Below are 13,124 nucleotides of genomic sequence, written 5' to 3'. Positions count from 1 at the left end.
TCCTGCTGGCCCCCCCTGTCCTTAACCCCCTCACCTGCTGCCCCAAAATCAAAACTATTGAAACTATGGTAACAGTCAGACCCTACCACTCACATGGCAGTTTCAAGGCTGTAAACCTCATTTATTTAAAACACAGTGTTACTTTTTCTGCACCTGCCAAGTCTACCTGTCATTCTCCTTCTCTCCCTGCCAAACTGGCTTTATTCAACTCCAGGTCACTCTACAATAAGACCCACATCTTAAATGATTTTATTTCTTCTCATAACTTAGATATCTTTTTTATTACTGAAACTTGGTTAAAACCAGGTGAGTGTAGCCAACTAGTTGAGATTTGTCCCCCTAATTATGACCATTTCAACTGTCCCAGGCCTTCTGGTCCTGGGGTGGGCTGGCAGTAGTGGTTTTTAGAAATCATTGTAAGTGCTCTCACGTTAAGGTTGGTGTATTCAAGAGTTTTGAGGTCCTTGCTTTTAACATTGCCTCTTCTAAACCTGTCTGCTGCATTGTTCTATACCGCCCTCCCAAACCAGATAACACTTTTCTCTCAGAATTCTCAGACTTCATGTCTTCTAATCAGTCTAGACTGTGTTATTTTGGTTGGTGATTTTAATGTTCACGTGGATGATCCCCCAGATAACTTTGCACTGATTTTTTTTTTTTTTTTTTAAATATTACTGATTCTTTTAATTTAATTCAGCATGCTGGTGGACCCACACACAACTGTGGCCATACCCTGGACCTTGTCTTTACATTGGATATAGCTCCTAGTGCCATATCAATGAAAGATTTGACCTCGGATCACAGTTGTATTAGTTTTGAAACAGTCCCTCTGACAGATTCTTTACCTAACAAACGTACCTTCCCCTCTCGTGTATTCAGTGAACATTCAGTGGTAAAATTCTCACAAATTTTTACGGTCACTTCCAAGATCTCACCCTAATGTCCTTCACTGATGATCAGGTTAATCACTTCAATGAAGTTTGCTTGTTAGTCTTGGACACCATTGCTCCTGTTAGAAATAAATCTGCGTCAGCCATAAACCTTACCCCTTGGATAAATGAGGACATCCGTAAGGAGAAAATGTATCATATCAATTAATAAGCATAATCCCAGACTTCTCTTTTCCACTTTTAGCTACCTGCTGAACGGCAAACCCCCGGTTATGTCTGCCTCCTCCCTGGCTCTCTGTGAAAATTTCATGTCCTTCTTTATCAAGAAGATTGACAATATTAGAAAAGCCATTGCATCCTCTACAGTTACCCTGCCTCTTGAAATACCTCATGTCACTCCAACTCAGCTCTCCCCCATTTCATTACATGATCTACAGGAGATCTTGTCACACATGAACCTGTCTTCTGGTCCCCAAGGCATAATTCCCTTTCTAACCATTATAAACTCTTTTCTTACATCTGGCTGTGTTCCATCATTCTTTAAGACAGCCACTGTCCACCCCTTATTAAAAAAAACCCGGTCTCAATCCATTGCTGCCACAGAACTTCCGACCTACTGTATATCCAAACTACCCTTTCTGTCCAAAGTCTAACGGCCGGGCTCCACCGGCTGCAAACGTAAACATCACGTCAGCATAGCGTCGCGGCGTATTCATTTGGGCTCCACTGACTGCGTACGGAAGCGACACGTAGAGAAGCCAGCGGGGTTGTTTACCGTTTGCTGAGCTGAGAGGCTGCATGTAGACTGCATGAAATGTTAAAGCATTTTCCACCTAAGTTATTACATATATTTGAGTTATCTACAAGTTGACTGTACTGTTTGTCATCTACTTGCTTTCAAATGTCTGCCACAGACATTTACACAATGTCACGGATAAACATTAGTAAATGCATGAAAAAAAAATCATCACATATCACCTCTGATAATGGTTTCATTCATTTAAAAACACATTGTGCTCGTTTAGCACACTATTTCATGTAGTTTTTATCTGCTGGAGGGTCGCGTAGGGAAGCGTAGCGCGACAAAATAGAAGAGCTGCGTAAAATAGAGAGTTGCCGCATGACAGACGGGGGTTGTTGTGCCCCTCCCGTTGCCGGTGGAGCCGCTGTAATTGATTAACAGGGGGCAAGCTGCTACGGGACTCGCGCTGCAGACGTGTCATGCCGCTGACGTGCCCGGTCGAGCCCGGCTGTTAGAGAGAGCTGTAGCGAAGCAACTCCTACAGCTAGTAGAGGGAAATAATATTTTTGACAAATTTCAGTCAGGTTTTCGTCAACACCCCTGCACTGAAATAGCTCTGCTGAAATTTCTCAATGACATTTTACTGCATGCTGATGAGGGAAATTGCTCTGCGTTACTTTTATTGGATTTAAGTGCTGCCTGTGACACCGTTGATCACACAATCTTGATTGATAGGCTTGAAAACTGGGTGGGGATCTCCGGTCCAGCCCTTGAATGGTTCAGGTCATATCTATCTGACAGACATTTTAACATGGGGATTGGAGAGCATGTATCTTTGAATGCCTCACTGTCCAGTGGCGTGCCCCAGGGCTCAATTTTGGGGCCCATTTTAGTCTATATATGGTCCCCCTGGGCCACATAATTCGCAGCTTCAGTGGTATCGCCTACCATTTCTACGCTGACGATATGCAACTATATGTATCTGTTAAGCCCAACCACCAAAACAATCTCCATGTACTAAAAGACTGCCAATCAGCTATACAATCATGGATGGCCCATAACTTTCTCTAGCTTAACTCTGGCAAAACAGAGGTCCTCATCATTGATCCTAACCATAAATTCAATTCAGTCAGTCAGCACCTCGGTTCTCTAGCCAGTCATATCACCTCACATTCCAGAAACCTCGGAGTCATATGCGACTCACACCTAAAACTTGACAAGCATCTCAACTCCGTGGTTCAGACCTGTTACTTTCAATTAAGGAACATCAGGAAACTTCGCCCGGTTCTCTTAGCCCATGACATCAAAAAACGTATTCACTCTTTTATCTCTGCCCGTCTGGATTACTGCAATTCCTTATTTACTTCCTTCTCCCGAACTTCTCTGAACGGATTACAGGTAGTGCAAAATGCTGCTGCAAGGGTTCTCACCAAGTCTTCATGCCGCTCTCACATAACCCATCCTGGCCACTCTGAACTGGTTACCGGTTAAATTTAGAATTGATTTTTAAAATACTTTTAATTACCTACAAGGCTCTGCATGCCTGGCTCCCAGCTATATTAGTGATCTGCTTAGTCCTCACACACCTGTGAGACCCCTTAGATCATCCCATGCAGGGCTTCTTACTGTCCCCAGGACTAATTTGAAAACCAAAGGTGACCATGCCTTCTCAGTGGTGGCCCCCAAATTATGGAACAAACTTCTCACAGCAGTAAAAAACTCCATCTCTGTTGAGAGTTTAAAAAAAAAAAAAAAAAAAACGCCTTAAAACCCACCTTTTTTCTGTTGCCTTTTTAGATACGGTGCCTATGGTGTGATTACATAATCCTTCCTGTGTTACATGTGTATATATTTGAACTGAACACCTATTGCTTGAACAGCACCCTGTTATTACTTGACGATGCTGGAAATAAGAGGTGTCCCTCAGTGTAATTTAGAGTTAAAATAAAGCTTGAATTGATGAATATCTGCCCTACACCTCAAAGCAATATGAAGTTCAAAATATGTATGAAACTACAACATAGAGGCTTTTTAAATACAAAGTTGTCATAGACAGAAATTTCACAGACACCTTTTTAAAGTTACTTTTACTGTAATTAGGTTCAGTTAATTACAGGTACAGTTCAGGCCATCAAATTAATTGAGAAATTTTGCATAGAAACAATAAAGACTGTGCAATAAAGCAAAATGTTGAAAATGAACAGTAAAATTCCTTGGCCTCTAGTCTCCCAGCACGGCGCAGGGTGGCGCAGGGTGGCAAACCCCACGCAGAGCTAGTTTCGAGCAGCGCAACCCGATGCCCGTTCAGTTTGGTAGTTTGGCAGACCGAGGTGCGCTGAGATGGGTGTGGCAGCGCAGCAGGGGGAGGTGTCGACAGATCCAGCTTGGAGCAGTGACAGTTTCGTGCCAAAAGGCTTTGCCGAAGGTGCGCTAAAAGCTCGCCAGCTGAAACCAGGTCTACTTTCAGCGCAGGCGGAGCAGAAGTTTGTGGAAGTTTGGCTGACTGGCTGACAGTGCGCACACTTCACCAAAACCTCACAGGCAGGTGTCCAGAATGTCAGGCACATTAACCATGCAATAGATAGCCACAAAAACCACTATTCAATGCAACCATCTGCAATCAGCACATAAATGTACCTCTATATCGACTGTCCCGTCACATCTGATGTCAGATCAAAGGGGATTGGCACCGTTTGGCACGCGTAATGGAAACCCAACCTGATTTGATTATCACAGCTGCAAACTAATGAGTTCACATCCCTCTCAGCCAACCACAAACAGCCACAGCATCAGATAGGGAGTATATATTCAGCATCTCTTATCTTAGAAAAGTAAAAAAAAAAAAGAAACAGAGTGAGACTGCGAGAGAGAAAGAGAGAGCGCGCGCGCAAGAGAGAAACACAACATTGATTTACAATTGTGGTGACCTCCTCCCAGGCTACCTTTGCATCATCAGCCCGTGGAGGTCTGCTCACAGTTCCGTATATTCGGACACTGCGAGCTTGGACCTCCCGGACCAAAACATCAGTTTTCTCCTGGGAGAAGTTTGGCCGTCTGACGCTGCTGCTCTTTTCTGCCATGGCGAATTGAGTAAACTCTCATTATGCTTTTGCGAGGTGCATTTAAGGGTGAGGAGAGGGGCTCATTTGATTGGTGTGATGTGTGCAAAACCCACTCCATGCCTTCTCTCCTCCCTCTTTCCGACTTGCGCATGAGGGACTTGAGGGATGGAGGTGGGAAAGAGGAGTAGCTGTGCCAGCGCGCACGGTGTGCCAAACTTGCAAAATCTGCCTGGCCACACCCAGTGGGCGAAGCGCAGGTGCGATGCTCCTCCGCCTCACCCGGTCTGCGAAACTAGAGGCCCTTCTGTTAATATATAACAAAGAATGCAAAAATAAACGTTTTAATAAAACTCAATCTCTTATGTCTTAGTACAGCACCCCCTTCAGTTAATATATGGGTCAATGACGTGACGCTACTTTTTTTGTGTCCATATGGTTTAGTCAAATTTAAAAGGATTAAAATTTGAAAATAAATGTATGATTAACTTACAAACTTTAATTTTGTGTGGATCCAGTACAAAATTTCTGCTTTTAATAATTTTGAGAGAATATATTAGAGGCCAATGGCAAAAATGTCTGAGTGGTGTAACCATAAAAACTTTGCACCAAATAATTAAACTTGCTTAAAAACACTAAAATTCTCAATAAAACACCATAACAACTAGTTTGGCATGATCTTATATTATTACTTTTTTAATATTAAATAACACAACCCAGTGTCATTTGCTGTAACTCGTATTTTTTCATAAAAAATATGATTATATACAGGAAAATACATGTGGAGTAAAATGTGGAATACATGTAATCCACTTTTGCAGTGCAACACTGTGGTTTTTTTTTTAAACAAATTTTACATAATTTGTCAAGCATTATTTAAAAAAAAAAGGGGTGCTTTTAGGATATGTCCTGCTCAATATTGCCAAAATGCATTAAAATCTAAATATAGAAATACTCCAAAAATATCTTATTTAAATTTAATGCTTTTAAAATAAAGATTTTTTTTTTATAAGTACACTTAAATTTACTGAAGGTGGATAAAATATTTAATTTTATGTTTTGATAGAAAATGGTGCAAATGTCATTTCAAATGACATAAAACCAGCAAAAATACAGAATGTACATTTTAACAAATCTGGTGCATGCTTTTAAAACTATTTTTTAAGATATTTCTGAATTGCCCATCTTGCCAACCCTCATTTGTCACTGACTTCAGTTAATTGTGGTCTTGTTTGCTATTGGGGTTGTCATCATGTCCTCTAAAGGGATAACAGGCTTCAGTCTGAGCGGCCGTTTTCCGTGTGGTCCTAGTGCTCGACGTGTCTCAGTTTATTAGCGCGTAACATTGTCATGTCCCCTGTGCTAATGTCATTTTGTTTGTGAGGTTGATTTCACATGTAGAAATAAAGCAGTACCATCCAGCATGTCTTTGTTAAAGAGTTTATGTATTAGACATTAAGAGTGATGATACAGTTGGCATAACAATAAAACACAACAACCACACAGAAAAGACAGTCTGATGTGTTACCCCCGTCACATGCTTCTGTCATGGGGAGAACCCCCTGTAGATTATCTCGAATCAGCCCAGCATGGGTTGAAAGGCTCCTCTCCAGTCTCAGTTGACAGAGCGAAAGGTGAGAGGACTGATCTGCAACCCCCCTATCAGCAACTTAAGCAACCAAGCAGGACAAATGCTTAATATTCCCTGTCAAAATTTATTCGTGTGTCTTTCCTGTCTCTCTTAGAAAGACCAATGTAACAACCAAAAACGTAATAACGGCCAATAATGTAATAACTACCAATAACGTAATAATTTTGGCCATTTTAAATGTAATAAAGCCAATAATGTAATAACTTGCCAATAATGTAATAAAACCTTTGAGCCAATAACGTAATAACTTTTTGCCAATAATGTAATAAGTTATTACATTATTGGCTGGTTATTACGTTATTGGCCTAGTATTTAAAAACCCTTTGAAAATGTAATAACTGGTGCTGATAATGTAATAATATTATATATGACTGTTATTTTTTTATTTTCACTGTCGAATATGTCTAGTTTATGCTCAGGTTGATGCCACGCAATGACCACACAGTGACTTCAACACAATTGTGAAACATTTTAAGTTCTGCACTGCGTGCCTGTTTCTAATCTACATTGAGATGCAAACTTCTACCATGCTAATTATATGTTTGCAAATGGACTTGATGCTTAGTGTTATCTCCAGAACACTCATAGTCACTGAAGTTGCTAATTAAGTGGCAGCACAATTTTACCCATTCAAAATTCCCTTTCTCGGAGAAATGTTTTCTTTTGCAGCACATCCTCCTGACCACTAGATGGCAAAGTCATGTCAAGATAACCAGTTGATGTGACTGGCAATTAGACTTTTTCTGCAGACTTGGGGAACTTCTTGCAGCATGTGGAAAGGTAAATAATTCTCAGATTTAGCAGCATTCTTAATTTAGTTGGAATCCCTCCTCATAAATGTATTAAGTGCAAGGGATATGTAAACATTGAGAGAGCATGACAACAGAAAAATTGCTAGCTAGCTAGTTAGCTAGCTAGCTAGTCATTTGTCTAGCTTTTCTGCAGTTGACACCTGAAGTCACTGACTAAGTCCAGTCTCCTTCATGTTGTACAGTAGGAGAGAGTGTGTATCCTTGCGCGCATTTAGTTATGTATTATCGAAAGTTATATCAGTAATAAGACGGCTATGTGAGACTAGGTTTATCCAACAAGTGGCAGTGTAGGAAAAGGAATTACAATGTTAGTGCTAAATCTGTTAAAATATTCTGATACAATGCCATGTGTGCATTCTTGTGTATGCTTATGGTTGTGTAGTTGTTCATGTAAAATTTGTGTATTGAAGATTAATTGAGAGTTTTATTCATGTCCATGTTTATGTGTAGTCTATATCGTACATTCAAAGATTCATATCACATTAGCTAAACCTGGTGTAAAAATGACACTGAAAGAATGAGTGGAAAAATAGGCTACTAACCTAATGAGTTCATCAGCCTGCTTTACCATGAAATATTGACTTTGACAGTAGCTACACTGGGCCTGTGTCTTGCATAATTAATTTATAACATTAGTGTGTGGTATTGTAATATACAGTATGTCAGGTCATATCATCATGTGCTTAGAGTGTAAAAGGGAATAACTTTGTTTTTAATATCATTTTAGGTATTTGACATATCTGGAAAAAATGAAAGTAATTCCAACAGTCTTCATCCTCCTCATCTGCATCAGCTTGGAATGCAGAGGACATGGACAGAGGCCAATGTCAGATGAGACCTACAATGTCATACTTAAGGCACTTAAGGGAGAATTTAAAGTTCCAGTAGCAGAGAGATCCAGGATCGAGCGTTCTGCACTCATTCGACTATGGCGGAACAGGGAACATTACGCTCTCAGTGAGGATGGTCAGTCACTTACATTTGATGGAAAATTGGTACCCAGGAAATCATCGATCTCTGCAGTTGTAAATAAGGCTTTGGACAAAACAAAAGGCTCTGGTGTAAGCGTAAACATACTCCTAAGGCAGCAGTACTCTGGGATCAGCCGAGCAAGTGTGAAAAACATTTTGGACCGATCAAGACGTTACCAACTTCACAAGGCAACAGTCCGGAACAAAGCCATTCCAAAATCTATCAAAGCCAAAGCAGTTCAAGATCGACATCAGGTAGACCTTGTTGACATGGGTGAATGGAGGGTCAAGTATGGCCGGGTCACATATAGGTACATCCTGACTGTAATAGATGTGTTCAGTAGGTATGTATGGCTAAGACCACTGAAAGGTAAACACAGTGCAGAGATTTCTAGACACCTTGAAGACATTTACAATGAGCATGGTCCACCAAAAGTCTTACAGCATGACCAAGGGAAGGAGTTCAAAGGTGCTGTAAAAAAACTTATGGATTCCTTACAAGTGAAAATAATTCAGAGCTCTCCCTACCATCCTCAGAGCCAGGGTAAAGTGGAGAGAAGTCACCGTCTCCTGAGGAAGAAGATAATGTATGACCTGGTCCAATATCAAAAAGGAGGAGTTAACTGGGTTAAGCACTTGCCAATTTATGCAAAGGTAATGAATGAAGATCCAAAGGAGGTTTTGAGTTGGATGTCTCCTTTTCAGGTGTATTATGGAAGGCAAAGTCATGCATGGTCCAACCAGTTAATTTCTCAAGAAGTCCTTGAAGAACCCAGCCCACCAAGCAACAAAGCAATGCCCACGAAAAGCAGAGACTTTTGTTCGAGCACAAACGAAATAGGATCAGGAAAAGAGCAAAAGAAGCAACCCAGCGTTGCATGCGTCGACAGAACCAATCTGGGAGGTTTAAACCCTCTATATATAGACTACATGAGCATGTCTTGGTCAGGGTGAAGAGTGTCCATCACAGAGTCTCACAGAAACATTTTGTGATACCAGGTGTGATTGTGGCAATAAACCGTAAATTGCACAAATACAAGGTTGAGTTTCACATGCCAAATAGCCTCACTCCAACACGAAGGTGGTTCCAAGTTTCTGATGTGACTAGTGTGACAAGATTAGAAGAAAGCGCCAAAAGTTTCAGCCCAAAAAGTGGACCTGAGAATACTCTCTCACATGAGGACAGATTGGAGAATTTTGAATCATCAAACCTGAACATTCGCTTTGACCCAGTCCCTGATGGCAACTGCCAATTTGCTGCTATTTCTGATCAACTGGCCACCATTGGAATTTTCCGTTCTGCAGCAACATTGCGTGAAGAAATAGTGGCTAACTTAACATCACATCCATATGGAGTGGATGGGACACCTTTCAGAGTATGTTGAGGAGACATGGGCTGAATATTTACAGGGGATGGCACAACATGGCACATACGGAGACCATCTAACTCTTCAGAGAGCATCGCAGATATTTAACGTTCAGTTCCTTATTGTGTCGACTCTTGGTTTGGATGCCACCTCCGTAATATCACCATCTGGTGGTTACTTTGAAAACTTGCCTGTTTTGATTCTGGGACATTTTGCTGAGGGACAGGGGGAGCATTACGTTAGTTTAGATGGACATGTTCACCCATATATTCAGGCCATTCAGGAGGCAGAGTTGCAGAAAGTGCCCCAACCTAGTTCTCTGTCTGACACTGAACTTGGCTCTCAGTCTGATGCCAACCCCCCCTCTATGTCTGATGAACCTGCCTGTATAGCTGATGAACCAGGCTTTCTGTCTCAAGGTGAACCTGTGTTTCAACATAATTCTGTTGATCAGTCTATGGCCCCTTTGGTTAACATGGTTGAGGATGCTGGAAATGAGCTGGGAGAGCAATACCTACCTCCAGAAGTCCTATCAAGAATTATTGAGTTTGCTCTAATCCAAGATATGTCCATGCTTGGGACATTCAATCAAGTCTCGCGCTCATTCCAGGCACTGTCGGCAGCATTTTATCCCAACCTCTATATAAGAGAAACACTTGAGGAGAGCCTAGAGCTGGACAAAGAAAATGACTTCACCATCAGTATTATGAAGCTATACAAGGCTGCTGGACGCAGCAGTGGTCTCAGTGCACGGATAAGGGAGTTGTTTGGCAAACATAGCCAATGGATGAAAGCCTGGCTAATTCTAAGCTATCTGAGTTTTGGGCAGTACAAAGTTAAGGACATCTACTGGAAAAAGTAATGCCAGTTTTATGTTAATTTTTCCTCCTTCATCATCTGTCTTAAGTTTGTTTTGTTGTTGTTTTGTTTGTTTGGTTTTTACATTTGAGTGAAAGCTACTTTTCATTTGAGAAGGAACAGTTTTAATTTCATTTTATATATATATGCAGTTTAGCTTTTTGGAATGCACATACTGTGAAGCCATTTTTCATTTGAGGATGAACAGTTTTAATTTTATTTTTGTTGTTCACACAATATGCTGTATATTGTATATTACAGTTGAGAATTTTTGATTGGAAATAAATAATAGTCCAAGAAAAAAATATTGTTAATTCATTTGACACCTCAACATCCAGAGAGAGAGAGAGAGAGAGAGAGAGAGCTAATGAAGAGGTTTGGAGTGGAAGTGAAAATCCTCCATCAGCTTACATAGAGGTTCAATTGTTCTGCTCCAGTTGTCTCAGACCTGTTGTCTTTTATTAGATGGATATTAATTAATGTCACATATATTTTATAAAACAGCTCCAGTTCCTCACAGAGTCCAGATGTGATCTATAGACTGTTATATCATAGAGTTGTAGTAAACCCTCTGTTAAACACCTGGATGACATCACAGGATCTTACAGGATCAAATATCATTTTTTTCTGATCAATATTAATAATGAGAGAGAGCAAGCAAGAGAGAGAGATAGAGAGAGAATCTAAATCTTAAATTTGTCCACTGTACTTATTTTAATTCAGTGAACTGCACAAAAACTGCAAAAAAGTGTATTATTCCCAAGAACTGCAGTCATATATAATATTATTACATTATCAGCACCAGTTATTACATTTTCAAAGGGTTTTTAAATACTAGGCCAATAATGTAATAACCAGCCAATAATGTAATAACTTATTACATTATTGGCAAAAAGTTATTACGTTATTGGCTCAAAGGTTTTATTACATTATTGGCAAGTTATTACATTATTGGCTTTATTACATTTAAAATGGCCAAAATTATTACGTTATTGGTAGTTATTACATTATTGGCCGTTATTACGTTTTTGGTTGCTACAGACCAAGAACCCTGTACAGAGACTGAATTATCCTGGACTGGGAAGGATTTGTGTTTTTCTGTTCCCTATTCCTTTTCCCTTCTTTTCAAAATTAAAGGACTCTTTTTTTTGGTTGAAACACTGGTTGCTGTGTATTGCATGTTGTATGCTGTGTCCCTATTTCTCCTGTTTGGTCAAACACCTAGGCAACAGAATTGCCACAACACACACACACACACACAGACACACACACACACACACACACAAAAAGCATTAAAACACAAAATGTTGTTTTGTTTAAGTGTTTCGTCTAGTGTTGTTGTAGTTTGCATTATGAGCCACCATAAAAATGGCATGGGAGAATGAACCTGTCCAAACATTAGGCTAAGCCACATTCAACATCAGTGAATCAGAGCATCAGATCAGACTTACGACAGAAGCTGTCTTTCCTCCATTTGCTTATCTTGGTACCAGCTAGTTGACAGGCGATAACATAATTCTGGATGTGACGACACAGGACGTCAGCACCCCCTCTTCCCGTGGACATCTCCCTGGAAACAAACTTTCATTTAATACAGGAAACACCAGAAACAGACTTAACACAGACACTCAAGTCTGGTGAAGGATATTTCTAGCTTTTTATGACTGGGATCTTATTTTTGCAGTTTTGTCTCTTATTTTCATCAAAATAATATAATCAAACTATAAAAATGTCTGAGATCTGGGAATATGAAGACAATGCTTACAACACTAGAAACAAAAGTGTCATATGATCGGACAGCCAACAGTTCAGCCAGACTATCTAAGACACTTTGATTGCATGTAAAAGTGAAAATGAGAGCAACTATAAAGCTGTTTATCTTCCCTCATGCAGGAAAACTGTGCACATAACTACACTATATGTTAGGTCAAGTTATGAAAGTTTTGAATATCAAATAATTCCTGGTGACTTGGCCATCTGATTGGACCGAAGTGCTGGCTAGTGTTAAGAATGCAATAAAACCTCACAGCCTCACGGTTGTATGTCTTTGTGCACCAGTCAAGTTTCTCTTACAGGATATAAAATGTCATTCATTCATCTTCTAACCGCTTCATCCTCTTGAGGGTCGCGGGAGGGCTGGAGCCTATCCCAGCTGACATCGGGCGAGAGGCAGGGTACACCCTGGACAGGTCGCCAGACTATCGCAGGGCTGACACATAGAGACAAACAACCATTCACGCTCACAGTTACCAATTAACCTAGTCCCCAATCTGCATGTCTTTGGACTGTGGGAGGAAGCCGGAGTGCCCGGAGAGAACCCACGCTGATAACATGCAAACTCCGCACAGAAGGGCTCCCACGCCCGGGATCGAACCGGCAACCCTCTTGCTGTGAGGCGAGAGTGCTAACCACCACACTACCGTGCCACCTTATAAAATGTCATCACTTTCTTAATTTATCCTATTAGATATTCGTGTGAAATGAATACTAAGTGTATCCATTCTTGAGTTATAGCCAAAAACATGTTTTGTGAGGTCACAGTGACCCAGTGGACATTTGTGCCAAACTCCCTCAAGGCGTTCTTGGAATATTGCATTCACAAGAATAAGACGGATACAAGGTCACAGTGACCTTGACCTTAGACCTCCAAATTCTAATCAATTTATTGTTGAGTCCAGGTAAACATTTGTGCCAAATTTGGAAAAAAAAATCGGAAAACTAAAAAACATGATGCCTCCAGCCACAGCTATTGCTGATGTGGAGGTATAAAAATC

At 40.6% G+C, this 13,124-nt stretch overlaps 1 protein-coding gene across 1 annotated transcript in view; it reads right to left on the bottom strand.

The window, feature by feature from the left end:
- LOC125892843 (IgGFc-binding protein-like) overlaps nt 1-11,916 on the bottom strand; it is a 99,110-nt gene extending 87,194 nt beyond the window's left edge. The window contains exon 1 of the mRNA XM_049583139.1: nt 11,802-11,916. Coding sequence (XP_049439096.1) covers nt 11,802-11,916 — 115 coding nt within the window. The remainder of the gene's footprint in view (nt 1-11,801) is intronic.
- Nucleotides 11,917-13,124: the final 1,208 nt, after the last annotated feature.

Source organism: Epinephelus fuscoguttatus, linkage group LG8 (assembly GCF_011397635.1).
Source record: "Epinephelus fuscoguttatus linkage group LG8, E.fuscoguttatus.final_Chr_v1".
In the NCBI taxonomy this organism is placed as follows: domain Eukaryota; kingdom Metazoa; phylum Chordata; class Actinopteri; order Perciformes; family Serranidae; genus Epinephelus; species Epinephelus fuscoguttatus.
This window is presented reverse-complemented; position numbering and strand designations above follow the sequence as displayed.